The sequence below is a fragment of the Alligator mississippiensis genome, chromosome 5 (assembly GCF_030867095.1).
Source record: "Alligator mississippiensis isolate rAllMis1 chromosome 5, rAllMis1, whole genome shotgun sequence".
NCBI lineage: Eukaryota > Metazoa > Chordata > Crocodylia > Alligatoridae > Alligator > Alligator mississippiensis.
The window spans coordinates 124,347,470-124,372,950 of NC_081828.1; the positions used below are offsets into that span (position 1 = coordinate 124,347,470).

The 25,481-nt window shown below is 42.2% G+C and overlaps 1 protein-coding gene across 8 annotated transcripts in view; it reads right to left on the minus strand.

The window, feature by feature from the left end:
* SUGCT (succinyl-CoA:glutarate-CoA transferase) overlaps positions 1-25,481 on the minus strand; it is a 552,725-nt gene that overhangs the window by 268,008 nt on the left and 259,236 nt on the right. For all 8 annotated transcript variants that reach the window (XR_009462532.1, XM_059728663.1, XM_059728662.1 and 5 more), the window contains one exon: positions 18,563-18,665. Coding sequence is in view for 7 of the 8 variants with exons in the window: in XM_059728663.1 (XP_059584646.1) it covers positions 18,563-18,665 (103 nt within the window). In the remaining variant the exon portion in view is untranslated. The remainder of the gene's footprint in view (positions 1-18,562; positions 18,666-25,481) is intronic.

Genomic DNA, 25,481 nt, shown 5'->3' on the forward strand with positions numbered 1-25,481 from the left:
TCTGGTTCTCATTTAACAATGATCTGTTTTTAAAAAAAGGTCTCTAAACTAATTACATTATAGCCTCTGCTTTCATTTGTGCCTGGGTCTCATTTCATATCTGAACTTGGATGAAAATTCATGAAGTCTCTTCCTTTGTTTCTTCCCATCTTATGCTACCTGAGAGCTCCCTTTTTAGTGCTACCACTGGTGCTTTTCTGTGTACCATCGCCCTGATGAGGTTACTCCTACATTGTGGGAATTTATTCCCTTTTATAGGCCATTACATGCAACACAGGCACGTATGAGACTGCAAACACCTGGCAGAGTTTCCCTGATGTGAGCTATAGTGTACCTCTAGCATTGTCCTGGACATCTGAAACTCATTTGGGTCATCCCAAAGGTCTCTTTAATCACTGATCAAGTTGGTTGGGTTTTGTTTTTTTTAATGAATTTAATATATCTTTTGTGGTTTATAGATCCCCCCCCCCCCCCAAAAAAAAAAAAAGTAATGCTACAAACAGCTGATATCACCAAAACCATTAGTCAGGATGCATATACATTTTTTTTTCCTTTAAAATATATTTTTGAAAATTACACAACATCCAATTTACCTTAGGCTTGCTAAGTAGCTAACTGAAGTTGGGTGGAAAAGATTTCTACATTGGGCTGAGGGTGTTGACATCTCAATGCTGTAGGCAGGCTAAAATTCAGGATGCTTTGCTAAACAATTTGTAACAATATTCCTGGCCTCATTTACTATCTATCCATTCACAGGAAGGTTTCCTGGTTCTTTATAAATGATCTGTTGGAACCAGAATGGAAGCATAAATGAAGTCAACCAGGACAAGAAAGAAAATGGTAATGACACAGAAAACCTGCCTGATGAATAAATACCTTTGTCTAGTTGGAAGGGCATCCCCTTCTATACAACCTGTAAACTACAGCTGTTGCCACGCACAATTGCCTCCTCTTTAATAAGAAATAAGCCGTTAAATCAATTGCTGTTCTAAGAAATCCTGCTTGGATAGGTTTATCAAAAGAGCAGAGCTGGCCTTAGGGAAAATAGTGCTCTAGCAAACTTGTATTTTGGTACTATCTTCCGCCCCCCAACCACCCTTGGCATCCCCTCTCCAAGTCAGCAGTGCTGCTGCAGACAGAAGCAGCCAGACAGGGGTGCAGGATGCAGTCCAGCAGGAAGGTGGAGCAGCATGTTGTGTTGCTGCCATCCACACTGCCTGGCTCCTCTCAAACAGTGGCTGGAGGCAAAGCACAGCAGACAGAGGGGAGGGGAGAGCCGGAGGGGGTGGGGGAGAGAGGGGGAGATGCTGGGCTGGGCCTGCTCCTTCTTCCAGGGGCTGGGCCTGCTCCTTCTTCCAGGAGCAGCAGCTCTGCTAAGAAGAGCGGAGAAAAAGGTAACTTAATGGAGGTGGGTTCGATCTGCCCTTCAGCTATTAAACTAAGCTGAAAAACTGAGGAAAAGCAGACACCTGATCCACACAGCTTTTGTACTGATTAATGTGGCTTGCTGCATTATTTTATTTTACTAAAAACGGTACAACCCCCAAAACGGATATCGTTACACCAGTATGAAAGTGCCTTATCCCCTAACTCTATGGAGTAGGGGGAAGAATCCCATGTCCCCCACTATCTTTTGACACCCACTTCCTTCACCTCCTTCAGCAGCACAATTCCCTCCTCCCTCATCAGCTGTGGTCCCTGTTGTCCCCAGCTGAATTGGGCATGGGGTGGAGGGACAGTGGGCTCCAGAGCTGCTCCTGTCCCACTCCAGTTAAATCAATGGTAGCAGGGGTGGGTTCCTCTTCTCCACACATCTCTCTGGGCAGTGAGCACAGGGGGCAGGGAAACCTGCCCACTGCTACTACTGCTGTCCCCCGCTGAGCCCAGCTGCAGCAGCATTGAAGCCCTTTCCCCACAACTCTTCCAAACCACAACCCAAGGGGAATGAGCAGAGAAAAGAATCCCCCACCCCTGCTGTTCACAGCTGGAGCAGGACAGAAGTAGCTCTGGAGCACCCCCCTCCCCCACATTCCCCTCCTGCTCCTGGATCAGCCGGGAAAAGTAGGAACAGTGGCAGCAGTGGGTAGGGGTGGGGGAGAATGGAACAGAAGTGGGGGCAGGATGTGATGCTGAGGATGGGGAAAAGGGAACAGGTGCCAACAGCAAGGAGGACCCTTTCTGGGGACTTAAAGTTCCTGCTGTTGCTCCTGCAGCATGGTCTGCCCCTCCCAGTAGAGTCGACATGTGAGGCTGGGAGCAGCCACTTCTCTAGCTGTGGTCACTTCTCCCCCACCCTGCCTTCACAAAATCCTGGATGTGCTCCTGGATATCACCCATATTAGGAAGTTTTATCACTTTAATTATACTAGTTGAAAACTAATGGTTGCCTGTAGATGTGTGCAAGGCTGCTCCGATGTGTTGTAATTACATCACATCAGAGCAGGCTTGATTGATCGAGTCTGGTGGAGGGTAGTAATTACTGTCCTCCAGCCAGCCTCTGCATTTCATGTATTAGTGCCCCCATGCTTCAAAATGGCAGTGGGGGCATTTAAACTAAAGCTCACCAAACAAGCTTTAGTTCAAGCGCCCCCACCAACATTTTGAAGTGAAGCGATGATGATACACGAGGTGCTGTGGCACATTAATCAGAGCGACTCTTGGAGCTGCTCTAAGTAAAGCCCCCCACATAAAAGTGCTCAAAATGGTTAAAATTACAGTAAAACTACAGACTTTTGCCATTTGCATGAATACAGAGTGAGATTTTTCCTGTCTACTCTGTTTAATTCAGTTTTGGACACGTGCCTATTTCTTTGTGACGTTTTGAAAACAAGTTGTATACTATTTCTTTGCTTAAATCTCCATTCCCTTGTGAAGCGAGTAAGTAATAAATGCTACAGATATTACTTCGTATTACTTCAAACAACTTTTTGGTAAAATTACACCTGTTTAGAGCATAAGAAAAGAGATGCAACTATTTAAGACTGTAAATGAAGAATAGTATTTTTAGCTGAAATTGTTGGGTTGATTTAAGTTGGCAGCATGTTACTCCCCAAACTGGAACCTGACCAGAATACTACTGAACGTATTTTTTTTTAAAACCTGCCTCCGGCTCCTTCATAGCAAAAGTATCAGGTTTTGGATTTGCAACTCATACAAATATCTCTTATTCTTCAGCAGTCCCTCATAGTCAAGGATGACTGTCTTCCATGTTTGTTTTATCTGTGTGTTTGAAGATGGCTAATAAGGCTTATCTGAGATAGACAGTCTCTCCTGCAGCTCAGATATGTGTTTCCATGTGGGGTGGATGGTGACATTTAGTTCGCAATATGCTGTTTCTGCCACTCCCACTTTTCCATCTCCTGTTGTTGCTGGGAGTTTTCAAAGTACTGAGATCCCTGCAGCAGATTCTTCCTCCATTTGGGGCAGTCCTGCGCAATACTCTCCCACAAGTTGACTGGTTTTGCATTTTAAGCTAGCCTTGATGACATATCTGAAGTGCTTTCTCTGTCCTCCTCTTGAGCACATGCCTTGGCTGAGCTGAGAAAATAAAACTTGCTTCGGGGGTCTGGAGTCAGACATCCAGATGACATGGCCAGCCCAACAACGTTGATGTAAGGTGATCATCGCCTTGATACTCATGCTGTTTGCTTGCAGGAGAACACTTACATTGGTGCATATGTTTTCTCACTGGATTCAGAGGATCTTCCACAGGCAGTGTTGATGGTATTTCTCAGCTCCATACAGAAAAGTGGGGATCATGTCTGCTTGATAAACCATTAGCTTGTTTTTAATCCAATGTCATGATCTTTGAACACCCATTTCTTCAGATGTCCAAAGACTGCACTTGCACATAGGAGGCGATGCTGGAATTCTTCATCGATGTCAGTCTCCTGTGAGAGATGGCTTCTGAGGTATGGGAGATACTCAACATTTTCCAGAGCCTCACTTTGGATCCGAATTACCAGAGCTAGAGACTGCTCATTAGGAGCCTGTTGGCGGAGGACCTTAGTTTTCTGAATGTTAAGCGTTAGTCCCGTTTTCTTGTATGCCTTGGTAAAGACATCAATGATTGCCTGAAGCTCTGCCTCCAAGTGAGCAAACACTACAGCATCATCACTCATCAGTGTACTGGAGCTTAATAATTGAGGTAGGGGTGGGCTTGGTTTTGATTTCAGTGGGCCTCCATACTTCAGAAGGATCCTCCACAATACTTCTTGGCTGACAGAGTCAAAACCTTTTGTGAGGCCAAAGAAAGCCATATAAAGAGGCTTATGTTGTTTTCCTGCAGCTGGTGAGCTGTGAAAATGTCAGTTTTGCTTCTTGATGCCCTAAACCCATGCTGAGAGTCCAGAAGTAGCTCTTCAGCAAGTGGAAGTAGACAGTTCAGGAGGGTTCTTGCAATGATCTTTCCTGTGGTGGACAGCAAGGTAATCCCTCTCTAATCTCCAGTTGGACTCCTTTCTTAAAGATTGTCACAATCATGGCATCCCTAAAGTTGTCTGGAATTTCCTCATCATTCCAGATCCTTAAGATGAGGACATGATGCTGTGATGTGAGCTCCTCCCCGCTACTTGAAGATTTCTGCAGGAATTCCATCCATTCTGGATGCCCTGTCATTCTTCATCTGCTTGATGGCCTTCCTCACCTCAGCAAGTGTTGGAGGGATTCTGAGATCATCTCAGACTGGGTGTTGCAGAATAGATTTGAGAACACTCTCGCTAACAAAAGTCTCGATTGAGAAAGTCTTCAAAACACTCCTTCCACTGGGCACTGATGGCTCCCCTTTTCTTAATCAAGTCTCCTCCATCCTTAGGTTTCAAGGGGGTTGGTCCCTGAGTGCTCAGACTTTAGATGGATTTGGTCATCTATGCATAGAAACCATGCATATCATGAAAATAAGCAAGATATTGAATCTCCTTAGCATTGTCTTCCCATTTGTTTTTCATACCATGGGTCCTCCTTTGGCTTGCTGGAGATCCAATTCCTTTTGCTTGGTGTTGGTGTTGTTTTGCCAAGCACAAAAGGCCTTGCATTTGCAATCAAACAATGCCAGGATCTCCCAGTCATGCTCATCAAACCAGTCTTGGTGTTTCCTTGTAGAGAATATGTAGGTAGAACAAATATTTACAGGTGCAGCACTATAACATGGTGTGCCACTGATTCACACCAACATAGAGCAAAGAATGCAATTTAGGGAGTCACCATCACCAATTCCTCCAGCATTTAGGGCAGTGGCTTTCAACTTCTTTAGACTCAAGGCAACTCTCCTTACACTCAAGACCCCTGGTCTCTGGAAAAATGCCATATTTTAGTTTTCACTCATTGTTTGACTACAGAATAATCATAGACTGGTTCTTCTGTTGCAAAGAACCCAGAAAGCCCACAACAGGTCAGAATGTTTTGAAACCATTAATTCCTATTTGAAATTTCTGGGTTTATCTTGTGAATCATGTTTGCACACCTAACAGTACTAACATCGCATGACACCCTGCAGCATACTTGAAAGGGTCTGAAGGCACCCCAGAGTGCTATTGCATCATGGTTGAGAATCACTAACTAGGAAAACCTTAGTAAACAGACCTAGGACAATCCTGCTTAGTTTACAAGAGCTGATGCGATTACAATTTAGGAATTTAAATACATATGCATTCTTACATCTAATAAATAGATTAGATGTTATGGATGTAAGGTGGATAGAAACCTGGCTGTATCATCAGGTTCAAAGTGTAGTTATTAATGGCTCAATGGTTAGTTGGCAGCCAGTATCAAGTGGAGTATCCCAAGGTGACTGTTTTGGGACCCATTTTGTTCAATATCTTCATCAACAACTTGGAAGATGGGATGAAGTGCACCCTCAACAAGTCTGAAGGTGATACCAAGCTAGGGGTATCAGCAGATACGCTGAAGAACAGGGCTAGGATTCAGAGAGACTTAGACAAATTGGAGAATTGGACCAAAAGAAATCTCATGACATTCAATACGGAAAAGTGCAGGGTCCTGCACTTAGGACAGAATAATCCCATGCACCGATACAAGCCGGAGACTGACTGGCTGCAGAAAACAACCGGGGGGTTACAGTGAACAATAAGCTAAATATAAGCCAACAGTGTGCTCTTGCTGCCAAGGAAGCTAATGTCATATTGCGCTACATTAGTAGGAACACTGCCAGCAGATCAGGGGAAGTAATTCTTCCCCTCTATTTGCAAATGGTGAAGCCACATCTGGAGTATGGTGTTCAGTTTTGTGCCCCCCACTACAGAAAGGATGTGGATAAATTGGAGAGAGTTCAGTGGAGTACAACGAAGATGGTTAGAGGGCTGGGGGACATGACTTCTTGAGGAAAGGCTGAGGGAACGAGGTTTATTTAGTCTAGAGAAGAGAAGACTGAGGGGGGATTTAATAGCAACTTTCAGCTATCTGAAGGGTGATTCCAAAGAGGATGAGACTGTTCTCAGTGGTGGCAGGTGACAGAACAAGAAGTAATGGTCTCAAGCTGCAGCAAGGAAAGTTTAGGTTAGATATTAGGAAAAAAATCTCTCACTAAGAGGGTAGGAAAGCAATGGAACATGTTATCCAGAAAGGTTGTGGAATCTCCATCCTTGGAGGTTTTAAGACCTGGCTAGACAAAGCCTTGGCTAGGATGACATAGTTGGGGATGGTCCTGCTTTGAGAAGGGGATTAGACTCATGACCTCCTAAAGTCCCTTCCAACCCTAATTTTCTAGGACTCTATGATTCTATAAAACTCCTATTCGCTAAACTGTAAGCTAAAAGACTTAGATTAATTAAGGCTTTCTTTTGATCCCAAAGTCGCACACAATCTCCAAGAATGAAAGTGACATTTTGATGAGGATTTCAGTTACACATTATCTAATACAGTTCCTTTAAGCTTGATGGTATCATCTTCTGTGGATTCCAAGACTGGAGTACTTGAACCACATGCTCTTGGATACTGATTGACATCACTTAGCTGAGCAGCAGCCTTAGAAGCCAGTGTGCAAACACTCCAAAGACTGAAGTCAAGTACAAGGCTCTGAAAAATGTGTGTTGTAGATTCCCAGCTGTCAAGCATACGTAGCGAGGAAAGACCAGGGAAGATATGAAAGGGTCAACCTGTAGCTTTCCACTGAGCTCCCAAGTTGTAAAACCTATGATCAGCATTTCAAAATCACTTGGACAGACTCTCTCTTTCATCTGAAACCCTGCTCCCCAAACAGGTTTATGTGCCCTTCTGATACCTAGTCACACCTGTGGTTGAAATACATTTGTTTTAGGAAAGACATTAACATGTTATGAAAGTCCAATATAGACTGATCTTCAAAACCTTTGCATTCACTACTACATTTATCTCATCATAATGTGTGTGTATGTATTACTAAGACAAATGTGCATGCTTCTTCTGATATAGTCTTTTATTATATGAACCCATATATATATATATATATATATATATATATATATATATATATAAACAGAACTCCGGCCTCATTGAGCAAATGGAAAGCTAAACAAAATTTCTTTTTTATCCTCATCAGGTGGCCCCAGGCTTTACTTAACGCAAATCAACCAACCTGGACAAATACAAAAGTACTAATTTCCTTCAGGGTATTTCTAGGGTGCTTTCATCAAAAGTTGCAGCATTTCTTCAAAAGGATTAATGATTTTTTTTAGCCCCATCACCTGGGCAGAGAATATCCCTATTTCAGAGCTAAAGGCTTAAGGCCAAAATTGTTAAATGTGGCCACTGATATTAGGTGTACAGTATCTTGGGCCTAATTTTTAAGTGGTTGGCACTACCGCACTTTATATGTTTAAAATACAACTTCAAACCAGCTCATTTATGTATCTAATGGCTCTATACTCCTGCCAATCTGGCATCTGGTATCTCATACTGGGCACTCAAAAATGAGAAATATACACTTAATGGCTTCTTCTGGAAAGTTTGTTGTAAATGGTTAGCCTAAAATCATATTCTAATTTTCTGGCAGAGGCAGGGGTTGGAATCCAGTTCACCATTCAAGTGCCCTACCAATGCAATAAACCTTCTCCTCCTGCCATTCCCTGCTTCATTCAATACCCTCTGCCCATGACAAGTGAAGCTCCTCAAACCTGAAGCATTCCCAGAGCACAGTCCATGCTGAGCACTAGATGAGGCAGAGTCCTGTAGGAACAAAAACAGCCTGTAAATAAGTAAGTACAACTAGCATCATCATTCATGCACGTGGCAGGTTGACCAAGCACTTTCTCACTTTTTACTGTTCAAGTTAACAACTGCAACACTAACTTGGACAAATGGACCTTGTGACCTCTTGAAAGAGGCTAGGAAGCTGGGGCTCAGGAGCAAGTATCAGATGTTACAATGTTACAGTCATATGTATGAGCCCCCAGAGCCATAAAATGTAGCTAACTTGCTATAATTCTGTAAAATTGCAGCTGCTGAAGTTGCAATGATTTTCCTGTCCTCATTTGCTGCACAATTACATCATAACAGCCTATATCAGTGTCATTCAACATTAATGTTCCTGTCATATCTATCTATACCCTCAATGTTCTCTTTATATTACTGTTTTAGTTTCTTATGTTTAAACATAAACATTGCAAAAAATACCTACAAACTTCATCACGTAAAAGCATACAAAACCCCATTTCATGGGTTGTCAGTAGGATTGACATCTTTAGGTTCACAAATAGCTTCCACTACTTGAAGCAAAACAGTGATCGGCAGCAGTAGAAGGCTGCTCTGCTATATGGGAATCTGTCTCTAGAGAGAAATGCACATCTCTGCTGGAGAGCAAAGGATTACTGATAGCCAGAACTCCTGCGTCCCATTCCAGGTTCTGGAGTGCAGTGTGTTCTAACGGTTACAGATCCGTCTGCTCCCACAGGTCCTCCCTGTCTCTCTATAATTAATACCTCCACACTTTCTGCTTCTGCTTTATGCTTCTGTCCCTGTCCCTGGCTATGCCTCCAGGCTCCTGACCATCTCTGGTTCCTGCTCTCATCCTTCTCAATTCTAGCTGCTTCACTTCCTCCTGTTCCTTTCCTCTAGATCCTGTTATCACCCAATCCTCATGCCCCACACCATCCTCCCTACCTTGGCAGTTCACGATAACCCTGAAGTCCTTGAGCTCCATGTTCTAGCACTGTTTTAGCTCTGCTTTGTTCCAGCCCTTGTTCTCCCTCCTCTCCTGTTTTCATCTCACAGGCTCCTAACACCACCGTCTTCCTCACCCTGCACCTCTTCTCCGACACCATCCTTCCCTTCTCCCTCTGCTCCCTCACCCTATGCATTTGAGTTGGGCTATGACCAGTTTCTCTCCACCTTACCTAAGTAGCAACACAGAAAGCGATGATAGCAAAGGACCACAGTATCCTTACAAGCAAGAGTAACAACTGCAGGGAAAGTTCTGCATAGTGCAAGCAGTTTCACAAGTAAACCTGCTTACCTACTTTATGAAGAGGGTGCATACAACATCCTCACAGCTTCTAGGACCTGTGTGGGGCTAAGACATCCTCAATGGAGACAGAATCTTCAGAGAATTTAGCTGGTACTTGGCCTAAATTTTTGCTGAGCGTGTACAAATTAAGACTGAGGGGTTAACAAGTTAGGCCAAATTTGGGTGGTTTCCCACAAGAACAGCATAAAGCACATCCATAACACTAAGATCAAATTGCTGCTGAATTTCAAGCCCCTGCTTCAAAGCAAGGAGGAATGGAGCTTGCCAATGAGACTATTGTCAGAATTTTTTATGTGAACTAAACAACCTTTTCTTTTCAACAATATTCTTAGAAATTGTAAAAATGCTTCCAAAGAAAACTGAGCCTAGAGCAGACAACTGGCATGGGAAATTTCAGCCAAGATGATTAAGTTTGGAAAAATTGAAAACGGAGAACAAGATTTGTAGTAGAAAGAGTCAAACAACTGCAATTATATACACTTCTGCCTTTCATACATCTGATATATATCTTTTGTATGTGTAAAAACAATAATTTATACATTATACATGCTCTCAGGTATACAAGTTATATACATATAAATATGTATGTATAAATGTACAATTTATATACATAAAAATGTTATACATGCACAAACCCTTACATGGTGAACAAGTAACAATTATACATTTGAAATCCTTCCTCGTGACAGCAGATGTACTCAGCTTCCAAGTCTATCAGTGCAAAGATTTGTAGATAAGTTTTATACATCTTAGGCAAAGATAAAATAGCCACCCAGGGACAAATTTCAACCACTGCAAAAACTCAAACATTAAAATCTTCTGCAAGAAGTAAACAAAAGCTATACCAAATATTCAAATAATATAAACTTACACTGTAACTTACACATACTAACTGGCCATTTACTTTTAAAGGAAACAGGAATTTATGCCCCATTTTAGAGTATATTTTTGATTATGTGATCTCCAGGGATCCTGGTTTTCTCTGATAAAAAACCCAAAATTCTCTGATTTAAAAAAAAAATCCACATTTTTCCATGATTAAAAGGAAACACTACAATATTTATAGGTATCAGTTGAACACAATATTTTATTGATATATTTACAATTTTAAAAGAAATCTGGAAGCCTACCAGTGTCTCAATCATTAAAATAAATTCTAAATACCATTATATTTTGGTGTTTGATTTTGTTTTTTTTATCATGGAAAATCAGAGAGAATTCCCTTGCTCCCTGGACACAGATCCAGCTGTGGTGGTGTCCCTGCCCACCCCCCGCCATACTGCTTTGTGCAGCTGAGCAGCCCTGATATGCCGGTGCCCCTTGCTCCCAAACCACAGCGTCCCCCCAGCTCTGTCAAGAATGACCTGCACCACCCTGCCCTGCCAGCATGTCCTACAGGCAGAGCTGGCCGTAGGGGTGGGGGGGAAGTGTCACGGCACCCCAGGCCCGGGCCCTGCCTCAGGTTGGGCAGGAGCAGAGGATAAGCCAGCGAGCCAGAGGTGCTCTTCATTCCTGACCTGCGTCTCCCTGCTCCCAGCAGCCCTGCCAGAGGAGGCCACCAGCTACTCCCTGCTCCCAGCCCTCCCCGCACCAGTGTGTGTGGGAGGGGAGAGTGCCTGACCATAAGCAACACCAGAGGTGATGCACTAGGGTGGCATAAGGGGAGAGGGGTATGTGCTGCCCCCCCAGTTTTCTGCACCCATAGCAGGGTAAGGGGTTGCAGCCTGGCTGGACCAGCACTGGGCAGGAGCTGCCTTCACAGCCCAGTGGGCGGGACCAGGTACAGGAGGGCAGAGCAGGGCAGAAAGACTCATTACTGCCAGGAGACCCACAGCAGCGCAGCAATGAGTCTTCCCGCCCCACTCCACTGTCCCACGCTGGGACATACCTGCTGGGCTGCAGAGGCTGCCCTGGGCCCTGCTGGACTGTAGAAATCTGGGGGGCACGTTTCTCCCCATTTCCAGCCCTCATGTCACTTCTGGTGACCAACCCCTCCCTGGGAATGTGCACAGTAGCAGTAACCCCTCCCTGGGAATGTGCCTCCCCCCCAGATGAGACCCCATGGCTCCATCCTGCTCCCCAAATAGGCCCCACAGCCACACACTTCTGCCCTGGCCCCAGGCACCATACACCATTCCTCACCATGTGGGATTGGTGTGAGCCACTGCTTCAATCTCCCCACAAGTTGTGCCCCCCCATCACCTATGTCCCCCACCCTCCCATGCATTGCCTATGCCTATAACCCACCCCCCAGCATAGGCTTACCTGCAGGCAGCTGCAAGAGCTGCTCTCCACCATGCTTACTGGGGTTGTATTTCTGGCCACATACCCTAACCCTAAGCCCTACCTCTGATCATCCTCCTCCCACTCCCCTCAGCCTCAAGCAGCCCCTTGGAGGCTGGAACTCTGCCAGCCTGCAAGGGGAAACTTGTGGATTCCCACATTTTTCTCCTTTAATAGGAAAAATCCATGATTTTCTCCTTTCAAGGAGAAAATACAGATTTTTCTGCAGCAAATGGAAAACCCAGATACCTGCTGGTCACTCTGATACAGATAAATCCTGTATCACTATGTAAATATATTCATAACATTTTATATAATCTCTCTCTCTCTTCCTCTCACCAGTTCCCATGTAACTTTTAAGAATGTGTGTGTGTGTGTGTGTGTGCGCGCGCGTACACACACTTTTAAGAGAGAGTGTGTGTGTGTGTGTGTGTATACGTATGTACACACACACACACACACACACACTCTCTCTTAAAAGTTACATGGGAACTGGATTTGTCATTTAAGGATAGGTTTCATGTTTTCAAAGCATACTTCCTCCCAGAACAGAACAATAAAACACTTTATAATTTCCAATGAACCAAATTCTTGAACGATGCTTCACTTTAGGGAAACTTAAATACATAGATTTGATAAAATCCATCTTTATTCCAATTTTACTTTAGTGTACGACATAGAATTTAAGAGTAATAAACCGAAATGAAACATTGTTTTCAAACAGAAAGTCAAAATGATATACTCCAAACAAGTTAAAGTAGAATATTTACCACTTATCAAACTTTTTTTTTTAATTTTATTTTCATAGAAACCAGGAAAAAAAAATCTTGTTTTCAACAAACCGGCTTTTTCCATTCCATCAGAAAATTTCTAATCAACTCTTAATAAGTACTTAAGAGATGCCTGCAAAATTTAATTTCTCTATTTCTCTTGTCTGCTAGGAATTACTTCCAGACACAGTGTATTACCTCAGGCCTTCATCAACAGTTTTTCAGTTGCAGGAACCTCTGTATATATGGAATTCCCTGCAGTGCTACAGACAAGAATACAATTTCACTGATTTTGGATAGCCCTCAGCAGACCACAAACCTATATTTCAACAAATAACAGCATTAAAATAATCAAAAATGTGGTCCTTAAAATACACTGTTATATTTAAACAGAACCCCCAAAAGCATAAAGCATTTTTTTTTCAAGTTTAGTTTCATATTGCTTTTTATATTCATAATTGATTGTGGAAGCTTTTACCAGATGTAGGAAAAAATTGCCAGAATGTATTCAAATGAAATGACTTACAGAATATGAGACAGTCTGGAGGTTAATAAAACCCACTAACTTCACAGGTTTCCACAAATAATGAGATGAAAACATCAGATAATTTCCAGCTATCAAATATTTCAATGTTTTAGCTTTGTTTGTTTCTGAGACATAGTCAGAAGGATGGCTGAGGAACTGTAATGGCCTTCTGGGACAGGAAGAAGGTTTCTGTAAAAAATGTTAAATTAATTTTTATACTGGAGCAAAGTTAGAGACGGGCTGTTAAGGGATGGCCCTCTGCCATAGGGTGGAGTTTTGTTTTGGTATCCTTTTAGAGCTTGCAGGTGTTTGGCATGAGCTGAAATCAGGGCCAGCTGCAATATTTCAGCTCTGATACTTCCCTCCCAATATTTCTCAGAAGTGATGCATCAGGGTGATGTCTTACACCTGATGTACTCAACTTGTGTGGTATGACTGTAACTGCTCAGTTTAAAAAATATATCATTTTCACGGCTTTCATTTTTATTTTCAGCTTGCTGCTTTAATATGGTAAAAATGCATCAATCATCCTGGGTGGAATCTAGTAAATGTTAACTAACAATTTATTATTAAATTGTCCATAAATTGTCTCGTGTTTTTTTTAATTTGTGCCAGCCATTCACAAACAACAGCCCATTGGATGGGATCTGTAAAAGAAATTACTCTGAGTGGAAAAAGAAAGAAAGAAAGAAAGAAAAAACCCAGAGAATACTTGCATTCCATTTGCTTACCAGCCAAAGATCTTTGTTCTTTCATAGCAATCTACAGTACAATGCGTACCTGGTTTTGTTTTGTTTCATCTTTGGAGGAATTTGAACAGTTCCTATTAAAAATGGTATTCTCTTTTAACTTTATTTTGTTTGGAAAACCTCAAACCACACTGTATTTCATACACATGTTCCCATGGGTACATTAAGTAGGACCATACTGAGGTCATCTAGTAAGTTTTTAAAACTTTTTAAGAATTCCTTTAATGTACTGTACGATCTTGGCCTGATTAAAAGAACATATTTTAGAAAAAGAGAGCTTGGAAAAAGTCTGACTTAAAAAAATTCCATGCAAATAGTCTTTACTGTATCATTACAGTTCACAGGACCTTTACAAATGTACTTTGCTCTCATTTTTTGTTAATAAAAGCAAATTGTAAACCTAAAAGATCTTGGCTGAGCGCATGTTTTTCTATCGACAGTATCAGTGATCCTAACAGAAGAAATTCTTCCTTTTCAACCTTTTTAACTCCATCACACATGTGCGCATGCACACATACACACAAACACACACTGATAGACTTAACAGTGAGGAAGCCTGTAGTATTCATTTGTGAAGTTAAAATGAATAAAAGGTTGTAAGCAGCTGGGAAAAAGGTAGACAATGTTTAATGCCATTAATGGAAAATCTATATTACCTTGTTCTCCAACTTAGTCAAAAACTTCATGTTTTTGTCAGCTCATTACTTTATGACTGAAGCTATTAATGATCTTAACAATATGTTCCAGGGTCAGGCAATTTGTTTTTGTTTTAATCTGAATTTATTAAAGAATTTGGATGACCCTCTGGCCTCCAAATTCCACTGCCTTTGTTTGGTTTAATTCTATTCCATTTCAGTCCTCTGTTTTAGACTTGGCTTCCCCATCTCTTCAGACTTTCTTCCATTGCTCTTCAGTATTATTTTAACCTTTACCCCCTACTCTTGGTCTTTGGCTGCTAAAGGCCTTGTGTACTGTAAAGCATTTGTAACCCTGCTAACAGCTGTGCTGGCATATCCTCTGACGGTTTTTCATATGCATGCACTACCTTGGAAGCCTCAGTCACCAATGGTTTGAACCCACACTTACAATGACCACTGCTTTATATTATAAATTCCAAAAAAAACATGAGGAATAACAGCGATGAAAAATCAATGAAACTGCTTTGAGATGTAATGTTGCTGAATATCTATTTTACAGAATCATTGCGAGTACAAGACAATGAGGGAATATCCTACATAGGATGTCAATTCCAAATACATACTGATTAGTGGTAAAGAAAAAGTCTGCCCATGCCTCAGTGGTGTTTTGAGGCCTCTACAATGAAGCAGAACAAGTAGAATTTAAAAACGTTACCAGATTGTTGCATTAAAAATGTGCTTGTTAATGTAATTTTGCTACCATCTTTCCTAAATACACCTTTTTTCTAGTCTAGATCAGGCCTGAGAGAAGATGAACAAAGAAAAAAATGTCACGCTATGGAGAGCATTTGTCTATTATTTCAAGATGATCACAGAGACATTGTACTGTTTATCACTAAAGATTAGTGGGAGAGGCTTTACATATCTGATCATCTGGCTGTTGTTATGACCTGGTGTGTTGGGAGGTATCTTGTCTTACTTTCAGTAAATGGGATTTGTGAATCCAAACCCTGAGCTGCTGCTGGATGTCCTGTCTTCCCAAAGTACTGCAGTACTTTCTCTAGCTTCAGGAAATGAATTTACAAGTAAGCACACAAAAGACTAAGGGGAAGAGAGAGTGTGTGCACGTGCATTTGTCACAGTGGTTTATGTGGTCATGTAGCTGCTGCTAATGCATGTGGAGAATGATCTAATGTGCACAGGTAAAAACTAACAAATGGGTAGGTGAAAACCCAAACATCTTTGTTTGAACTAGTTCTAAACTATTGAACCCCAGTCAGTCTTGGGTTAACTGGTTCAGGTGTGAGATTTCAACTGAGAACTCGTGCACAAAAGCCTTTGCCACAAAAATATTAAAATGCAAACAAAAAAACAAACAAAACAGACATCAAACAAGGCCCTTACTCTTGGATTTACTTCACAGGTATGTTAACAGTAGAGAAAGTATACCTACCCAAGAGATGTCATGCTAAAATTTCATCAAAGGCTTAGGGCAGATTTGTCTCCCTTGAGGAGAGGGAAGGCACTGGAGAACCTATTTGTTTCTTCACCTGAACACAAGTAGTTTCTCATACTTATTAGCAAAAGGAAGGTGACATCATTAGGGAACACAACTGGAAAGCTACACCTCACTAGAAATACTTACATTTTATTCTGAAAAAGAAATAAGAGCAAAATGATAGTGTAGCATTTATTTTAGAGGAGGGTGTGAAAGGGATATTTTTCTTATGAGTTTTGTGAGGGAAGTGGAAAATAAACATATCCTTCTCGGGAAACTCTTTTGAAAACCTGCCATTTAGTACCATCTGGCTCATTCCAAAGACAAAGGCATCATTACACATCACTAGCATAGGTCATCCCTAGTGGTGATGATTTAATAGTGTCCAGAGAGGGGCAAAATCTCTGGACAAATTGAAATGTTCTCCTTTTCATCATCACCCTCCCTAAAACCACCAGCCACCCTCAGGAAAATAAAGCCTCCTGCAGTGTACTGTTTAAAATGCATGCCTAATCCCTGTGAAAGTTATGAAGTGAGAAAGTTGGCCTGGTTATCCTCTATAGGCAAAGTCAGCATGGTGCATGCTGCTACCTCATTTCAAGAAGTAACAGTCATTAATCTACAAAAAAGCCCCCCAAAACTTTGCAACTCTGATGCAGTGGTAGCCTGAAAAATGTGGACTCTTGTTGCACAATAAATGTATTCCTTTATCACATGTCCATGTGCCGCCCTTTTATTCTTCTGCTAAGACTTTAAATCACATTCACAGTCTTGGCATGCATTGATGAACAGCAGACAGATGCAGAACAGACTAATCTATATTACCAGTTGCTCATATTTTCCCAGTTCTTGTGGTATGCGTGGATTCCTTGAACATTCTCATTTCTTTATTAGATATTGATTATGGAGGTTTTGACTATATGTGCACATGCACATAAATGCAAGTAGATTTGTAGTTTTTGTTGAACAGGGCATTTTATTCCATGATAAGAAAATAATTTGAATAAGATTAACTGTGCTATAAAACAGACTGTTATGCACTTAGACACAAAGTGACTGAGTTTGTGTTAGAAAATCAATCCAACAGGCACAGTGGGAAAATTACTGCAATGCCAAGCCTTATGCACACAGGAAAGGGAACATATTTTAACCAAGTGAATAGTGCCTCTTACAAAGAGTTAACTTCCTGTAATACTAAAAGCAAAAGCTAAAGTGCTCTCAGGGCTTATCTGTCCTGCTCCAGTGGTGGAAGTTTAGGAGGATGGGGCTCAGCATGCCCTGCCCACCCAAATCACTGACACATTCAAGAGCCAGAAGTTTACCCAGGAGGCTGCTCCAGATGCACTCTCAGACCCACTGGATACTGAAGGCAAAAGAGTAGTTGCTGGGGATGAGTCTGGAGCAGCCTTCTGGGTGGCCTTCTGACTCTGGAATGAGTCAGTAGACTCAAGAAGGGAGTAAGTAGGGGGAGAAGTACAGTGTGGGTGGGGCAGTAGTGCTCAACCTTTTTGCCCCACTGACTGAATGGGTGGTGCCAGGTCCCTCCACAGACCAGATCCAGGCAATGGGCCCAATCCCACTGTGACAGAATGCACAGCCTGACCACGATTCGTTTGCCTGTGGCTGGGGCATAGCAGAACAGCTTCAACAAGGAGGCATTGGGGGAGGAGGGGGAAGCAGCTTGATCCAGTCCTGATCCGGATGCATGGGGAAGGGCCAGGGAAAGGGGGCAGCACAGTTTTGATCCTGACTTGGGGGGGGGGGGGGGGGGCAGGGAACAGACCAGCCTGGATCCAGATGTGTATATGGGGGGTGGGGGCAAAACAGCACCTATCTGGACACACAGGGGAGGTGAGGGGTGGAAACAGGCATGCAGGTGAGGGGCACTCCCAGGGGGTGGCCTGGCCCTGATCCTACTGCATGGGCAATGGCCCAGGCGAGGCTAAATCCGGCCATGTGGAGCTTCCCCTGCCAAGTGGTGCCAAGTTTCTAATCCATGGGGAGAGCCTCACAGACCAGATATTATGGCTCTGTGGGCCAGATCTGGCCCATGGGCCAGAGTATGAGCACCATTGCTCTGTCTCATCCTCCCAAAGTCCTGCCATTGACACAAAACCAACTAGCCATTATTTCTGAAAACATCATGCTAGGAAAAAGTGTAATATCTTTCTGTATCAGATTTTCATTCTTCTCTATTCAAAACTTGGTCATTTCATACCAATTATATCATAGCTATATTTATACCAATATAATAATTATACATGCTTTAAAGAACTGTCACTTGTGGGAGTCAAGAAAGGATGCCTTCCAAAATTTAGAGCATTGCCAGATTTGCCTAGAAGTATATTATGTTTTTTGCCCTCCAGTCCTTTGAAGGCTCAGGAACTTACAGCTGTTGAAGTGTGCAAGACATGATGCACCAATGGTCTGATACAACATGGCAAAGCTCATATTCCCAAATAACTATTAATTTTAGGGTTGGTACTCAATTACTGTTTGTGATTACACCATGTTACTGGCCTCATACTGAATCTGAATGACTTGCATCCCATTTTTTAAAGTAAGGGTGGTGGAAATCAATCATGTAGCATTTGTGAAACACATGTTAATGACATAACAAAAAGGCTTAGCTAGAACTGACCTGAGGATCCGAGAATACTTGCTGCATAGTGTTGATTGGACCATATGGAACACCACTGCCTTCAAAGACTTGTAGCCATTTGGTGGTGGTTCTTTCTGAAAACCTGGGAACAAACAAGGAGCATGTGGTTTAGACTCTCCATTTCAGATTCCAAAGTGCATATAGCACCCTCCCACTGATTTTATCCTAAGCAGTCAATAATACAATAAAAATGTGCCACACATGTTCTTTGGAAATGCAAAGACCGACCCTTAGGGCAAAGAACTTAGTTACACTGACTTCAAATTCTATCTGATTGTCTGAAGTAATCCAGCAATGATGCAAACCAAAATTATCAGCAGCTTCAAATATGGATCAATGAGTTTCCCTCCAGTTCTTAATTACAGCAATGTGCTTCATATTTTTATTTATTTATTTATTTAACAACAAAAGAAAAGACATGATGTGGGTAAGGGCCTTATGTATGACACTGTTCTATTTTTGTCCAGAAAGAGCTGATTTAAAGCAGTACAGTGTTTTCCCTCCATTACATCTGAAACACATGTCAGAATTAACAACCACAGTTTTTGGTCAGATAACAATATTGACTACATATTTATTTGTTGTATGATTGTATAATCTGTCCTAAGGATATCCGGTTAAGCACATACACACTGTGCTTACCCTATGTAATTCAAAGTTCCCTGATTTTTTATATAATTTAAAAAGCTTTACCCACCCACTTCCTTAAAAGTATTCAATTTTCAGAGTGCTGGAAGTCCTTCTCTTTATTGTTTTTCTGTCTTTAGATGCATGCAGCTGATTGCCAAAAATGCATTTCCATGTCTTACCAACATAGCACAGTCTGGAAGCAAAGGAAATAACCAGCAGCTGAAAAGGTGATGCTTTTTATTGGCTTCCGACATTGGGAAGCAGAAATGATACAAAGTCCAACTTCTAACCTCATGTAAACCTCATGTATCATAATGATCAGACTTTCAGATGAGAATAAATACATACACACACACACATATGCACATACATAAGTATATATACATACACCCACTCACAGTCTTAAAAACTGAAGGTGAGGCAAGGAACATGTAAGATTCAAACACCTGAAGCAAGCGAGATGTGATAAGTTTCTTGATAAGTTTACCAGGGAATACCAGCAATGCAAGTAGTTTATCATTACCAAGTTCCTTTAATGGAATAATAAGCAAGAATTTTATTTTTTTTATTTCCTAATGCCCAAACTTCTTTTGCTGTGTAATAAAGCATACCTGAAGAAATATTATTTTAAAAAGGACTACACAGAGTAATACAATTTTTCCCCTTCAATGTGTGTTTAAGCTTTGCCACTGTGCTGCCCATTCACCTTGTTTCAGTGTCAGAAATTCACCACAGTTCTCTCTGGTCTTGATTCACCTTAATAACAGGTGCCATGTTTAAAAGGTTGCTCATCCCCTTTTCCAGATCATTAATATAGGACATATATTGGAAGCTGGAGGCACCCTGCTGTCAGCCTTTTACCACAGTAGAGAATGACCTTTTATTCCTACTCCTTGTTTTTTGCCTCCTAGACAATTTTTGATTCATGAAAAAACTTTGGTTGTCATCTTGTGACTACTTAGCTTCTTAGCTTATACTATTTTCTGCGAGAATTTTTGAAAGTCAAAGTAAATTATAGCAACCAAGTCTCCTGTATCCATTGCTTCACTGACATATTTAATATATAAGGCACAAATTTTGCAGAAACTGTGCTGGTTGGAGTTGATCATCTTGTAATATTAAACTGTTATATTAATAAATTTTAATGATTATTTTTGTCACCTTACTAGGTACAAAGACGAGGCTCACTGGTCTGTAAACCCCAAAACCATATATAAAACTTTTTTTGAAATACAGAGACAACATTTGGTACTTCTCTGACCTTGCAGTATGCTGCTACCTATGAAAGCTCGTGCCTTTCTGAACCAGTTAGTCTCAAAGGTGCCACCCTGCCCTGCCCTACAATATAGTAGCTGTTTTTATAAGCAATTTAATATTTTTGCTAGAAATTCAGACACTTCCCAAGCTCCTACTTGGCCTGGTGACTTAAGGCTTTTTTAAAATAGTAGGGTCCCCCCCCAGCACTGCTTCTTCTGACACCCCACACTCTGCTCATACCTCATCCTTATTACTAAAAAAGTACAGGCCCAACATGAGAACTTTCCAAATATCCTTTGTGGCGATAATCGAGGCAAAGGAAGCATTTAGCTTCTCAGCACCCCTCACCCTTCTTCCTTAATTGGTCTCTTTAGGCCTTTGCAGTCCAACAGACCCACAGATTCTTTCACAGGCTTCCTGCTTATGATAGCCTTTATGTCTTTTTGTTCTTCTCTCTCACAAATTGAATATAGATGTGCTGTACGGTTGAACTCAGATAGTTATTCAATAAAAAGCACACTAAAATTGGAGCCTTTTCAACAAGAGTGTCAATTACTTAAGTCTCTATAAACGTTATGCTCTCATGGCAAGTCTGATTAATTTTCAAGACAAGTACATTCATCATCAGTAGAGTTACACAAGTGATCTTGAATGTTCTGTGAAGTAAATGCATGTCACTTTCAAATCATACTCGGGGGCTGCGGGGCCGCCTAGCTTGTAATCACAAGGGAACTTTTGAGGTTTTAATATTTGTCTATGCTTTTTCCTGCCAGGCAAAGAGAGGGAAACTTACTGCAATTTTGTCAAAAACAAAGGGTGCACTATTTTAAAAATAGATATTTTTCAAATAAAATCCCGTTGTCTTGGTCTTATTTATTTATTGGTGGTTGGGAAGAAGCCGAGAAGTTTTAAACTCAATCAGTCAGAGACGTAACATTTCTACATTCCATTTACCCCAAAGGAGACATCCATCATTTTCTCTGAAATTGAAGCTCTTGACCTAAATCAGATGTGGGATGGCTTCCTTTATCTGTGCTGAAAAGCAGTATGAGCCTGTTTTTATTAACACATGGATAAAACTGTATAAAAGAAAAAAATACATTCAGCTTTCCAAAGGAAGAATACGCCACAACTCTGTCCTCAGTCTCATCCTAAACTATTTTGTTACTGTTCTACCAACTTTATCGCATGACAGGACAGCAGCATCAATACCTAACCAGCATGAATTAAAAAAAAAGAACAAGAGGCTTAAAGTCTATGTTTCCTAACCTTGGCTGGATTAAGCTTGGGCCTTTAATAAATTTTAAGGTTACTTGTTCTTTGGCTTTACAGGCAGTGGCAACTGACTACCTAGTAAGCAAAACGCTATATAATGTTATTTAAGCCAATCAATATTGCAGGCCTTTCCAAGCAAAGGAAAGTGTTGGTATTATAAGTATTCAGCTTTCCAGAATATAAACACAAGGTGGCAGAAGATTAAGATTTTTTCATCAAAAACATAGAGCTGGGTACCTCCCATACCACGGACATATGCAAAAGTACTGCTCTACTTCAGATCACCCCTTTGTCTGCACAAACTGTGTACACATTTGCTTGCACAGCCTTTGTGTGTGTTTGTTGGCATGGGCTCTGTATGCGTGTGTGCGCACATGCATGTGTGCATGTTTGCACAGGCTCTGTGTGCGCTTGTGTTTGCATGTAGACAAGTCCTTATCCCAGCACTAAGGGCTAGCAAAGGTGGAGTTTTGCACTGGCATGGAGATCCCATGTGCCACGTTCTAGAATTGGAGCGCTACACGATTCTATATATAAGTGCTTAGTCCATCTGTCTGTGTGTCTGTACTTCTCTTGGGGGGCATGGCTCCAGCCAGTGCTGTGTCAAGAATGCCCATCAAGAATGACGGGTGGGGTGTGGCGTGGCTCCAGCGGAGCGGATCAGGTGGACAGGGAGTGGGGGGAAGGCTGGGTGGGTGTTATGGGACCAGACGCGGAGTGGGGAGGAGCGGTGGTGCGGAAGCGGTGGGGGTGGCATGGGGCCAGACACAGAGCGGTGTGGGGGGTGTGGTGTAGGGCGAGATGCAGAGTGGGGGTCACTGGCTTGTAAATTATATGGCCTTCTAGGCTATGTCTGTTTGGGAACTTAACTATACTCCAGAGCAGTGTCTCTAAGCCTGCTGTGATGCTTTTGACAATCTGCTTCTTAAACCAAGAGCATGTAGGTCAGTGTGTCAGGTGCTCCAAATGCACTGATCAGTACTGTTAAGGCTCTGTGTGTGCGTGCCTGTGTGCATGTGTTTACACAGGCTACGTGTGGGTGGGTGTTTGTGTGCGTTTGCACAGGTTCTGTGTGGGGGTGTGTTTGTGCACATTTTCACAGGCTCCGTGTACATGTGCGTTTGCATGGGCTCCGTGTGTGTATGTATATTTGTGCACCATTGCACAGGCTCTGTGTGTGTGTGTGTGTGTGCGCGAGTGCGCGCACGCACGCATTTGCACAGGCTGGGTGTGTGTTTGTGTGTGTTTGCTCAAGCTGTGTGTATGTGTCTGTGCATGTTTGCACAGGCTCTGTGCATGTGCACATTTGCGTGCATATCCACACGGGCTTTGTGTGTGCACATGCGTGTTTGCACCGGCTCTTGTGTACGTGTGTGTTTGCACCAGCTGTGTGTGCATGTGTGAGTATGCGTGTGCGCATTTGCCTAGGCTGTGCACACCTGTGTGTATGCATTATTTGCTGGGTTTTCAGACTTCCTCTCTACTCTGATACTTTAAAATTATTACTACAGTCTTCTGGTAGGACTGATGGGTTTTGGTATTTGTTTTGTTTTCTTTTGTTATTCAGGTAACCAGACTCTTTGAATAGGGACTTGAGAAAAAATAACTGGTATTTAATTTGTCAAGTTTATTAGAGGGGAAAAAAGCACAATGATATAATCACATATCAGTTACTAAGCTAGGCCTACCATGGTAAACTTACCACACTCCAAAGCAGTGTCCTCAAGCTTTGCTGTGCTCCTTCAAACTTGCTACTGCCTGACCTGTTCCACAGGAGGAATAATTAGCACCGGGAGGGGTGGGGGAAGCTCATTGACATTGTTACTTAACAGTGCTGATCAGTGCATTTGGAGCACCTGACACACTGACCTACATACTCCTGGTTTAAGAAGCAGCTTGTCAAAAGCAACACAGCAGGCTTAGAGACACTGCTCTGGAGTATAGTTAAGTTCCCAAACAGACATAGCCTAGAAGGCCATATAATTTACAAGCCAGTGACCTTGTAAATTATATGATACTAGCAAACTGCCCATCAAAAATGATGGAGGGGGGCAGGCGGGGGGCAGCCTCTATGTGGCCAGCGCCACCACCCCACACTGCTGCTGCTCTGCATCCAGCCACGTGCCCCCTCCCCCCAGTCTGCATCCGGCCCCACACCACACCCCCCATACTGCTCTGCATCTAGCCCTGTGCCACCCCCACCGCTTCTGCACCACCGCTCCTCCCCACTCCACGTCTGGCCCCATAACTCCCACCCCGCCTTCCCCCCACTCCCTGTCCCCCTGGCCCGCCCCACTGGAGCCACGCCCCACCCCGCCCCACCCCACCCCACCCCACCCATTATTCTTGATGGGCATTCCTGACACAGCACTGGCTGGAACCGTGCCCCCCAAGAGCATTACAGACACACAGACAGACGAACTAAGTGTTTTATATATATATATATATATATATATACACACACACACACACACACACACACACACACACACACACAATTGAGTAGCGCTCCAATTCTAGAATGTGGCATGTGGGATCTCCGTGCCAGTGCAAAACTCCACCATCGCTGGCCCTTAGTGCTGGGATAAGGACTTGTCTACAAGACTCAGGCTGCAGACATAGGGCATTTATACACATACCTTTTCATTCGGCGACATACCAGAGATGCGCCACTGATGCGCACTGAGCTGCACCGCGTGCAGTTCTATAAGCAGCAAAATGCGTGCAGAAAATAGCAGCAGTGCACTTTTGAACTAAAGCACCTCCGAGTTCAAAAGTACACCAGCACCATTTGCTCAGTGCTAACGTGGAATTTTGCCACTTATACAACTGCAAGCATCGCAGCGCCAGGTGCCTAAATGTGTAAAAATGCCCCTAAGATCTAACTGTGTATTCAGGCAGGGGCTATTTTTTTGTTCCTAAAATGCTCATTCTACTCTCAGATGTGAGTGTACATCTGAAATCAACAAAAGCTGTGAATGGTTATCAGCACAGAATCTGGCCTTTATTTGTCAAGTCATTTTCAATTTGTAATTGTCTATTATCTACCAGTATTTAGACACTTGAGAAGATTGGGTTTAGTATATTAGTCAGTAGTAGGGAGCTAAGAATACAAGTTTTTCCAATTTCTAGTGCCTACTAACATTGGAACTACAGGGAATATAGGGGGGTTGACAAAGTCAGATCATTACTGAACTGCAGACCTTGGCCTTCAGAAAAGGGGCTTACACTTCATTCTCTTTGGTAAAACTTATTTTAAATCCTAAGGAGTGTTCCCATGTTTCCCCTGTACTGAATCATACAGCAGCTGATTGGCATTAAAAAAGGTGGGTGATTAAACCTGCACTTTTTATAAATAGATATTTCAGATGTCTTTTTAAAATAATCAAGAGCTCCCATTATGTATAAAAGGTTAATGGTTTACAAATAGGAAAAAACTAGTTCTACAATGAAAAACAAATAAAAATGCTAATGTTTGGATTTTTGATTGGTTCGAACTTCAAAAAATGAAACACTGATACATCAGCTTTCACTCACATGAGCTGTCAACCTGAAATGATGCATTTATGCACTACAATTATACATGTTAAAAAATTAATATGTACATGGGAATGAGAAAACTATGCTGTTTATGGCCATAAAACCAAAGTTGGAAGTCTAGACAAAAACATTTACTGTTCAGGTACTCAGTCAGTCTCTGAAAGTAAATGTGGCTTGTCCTTAAATCAGAACTAAC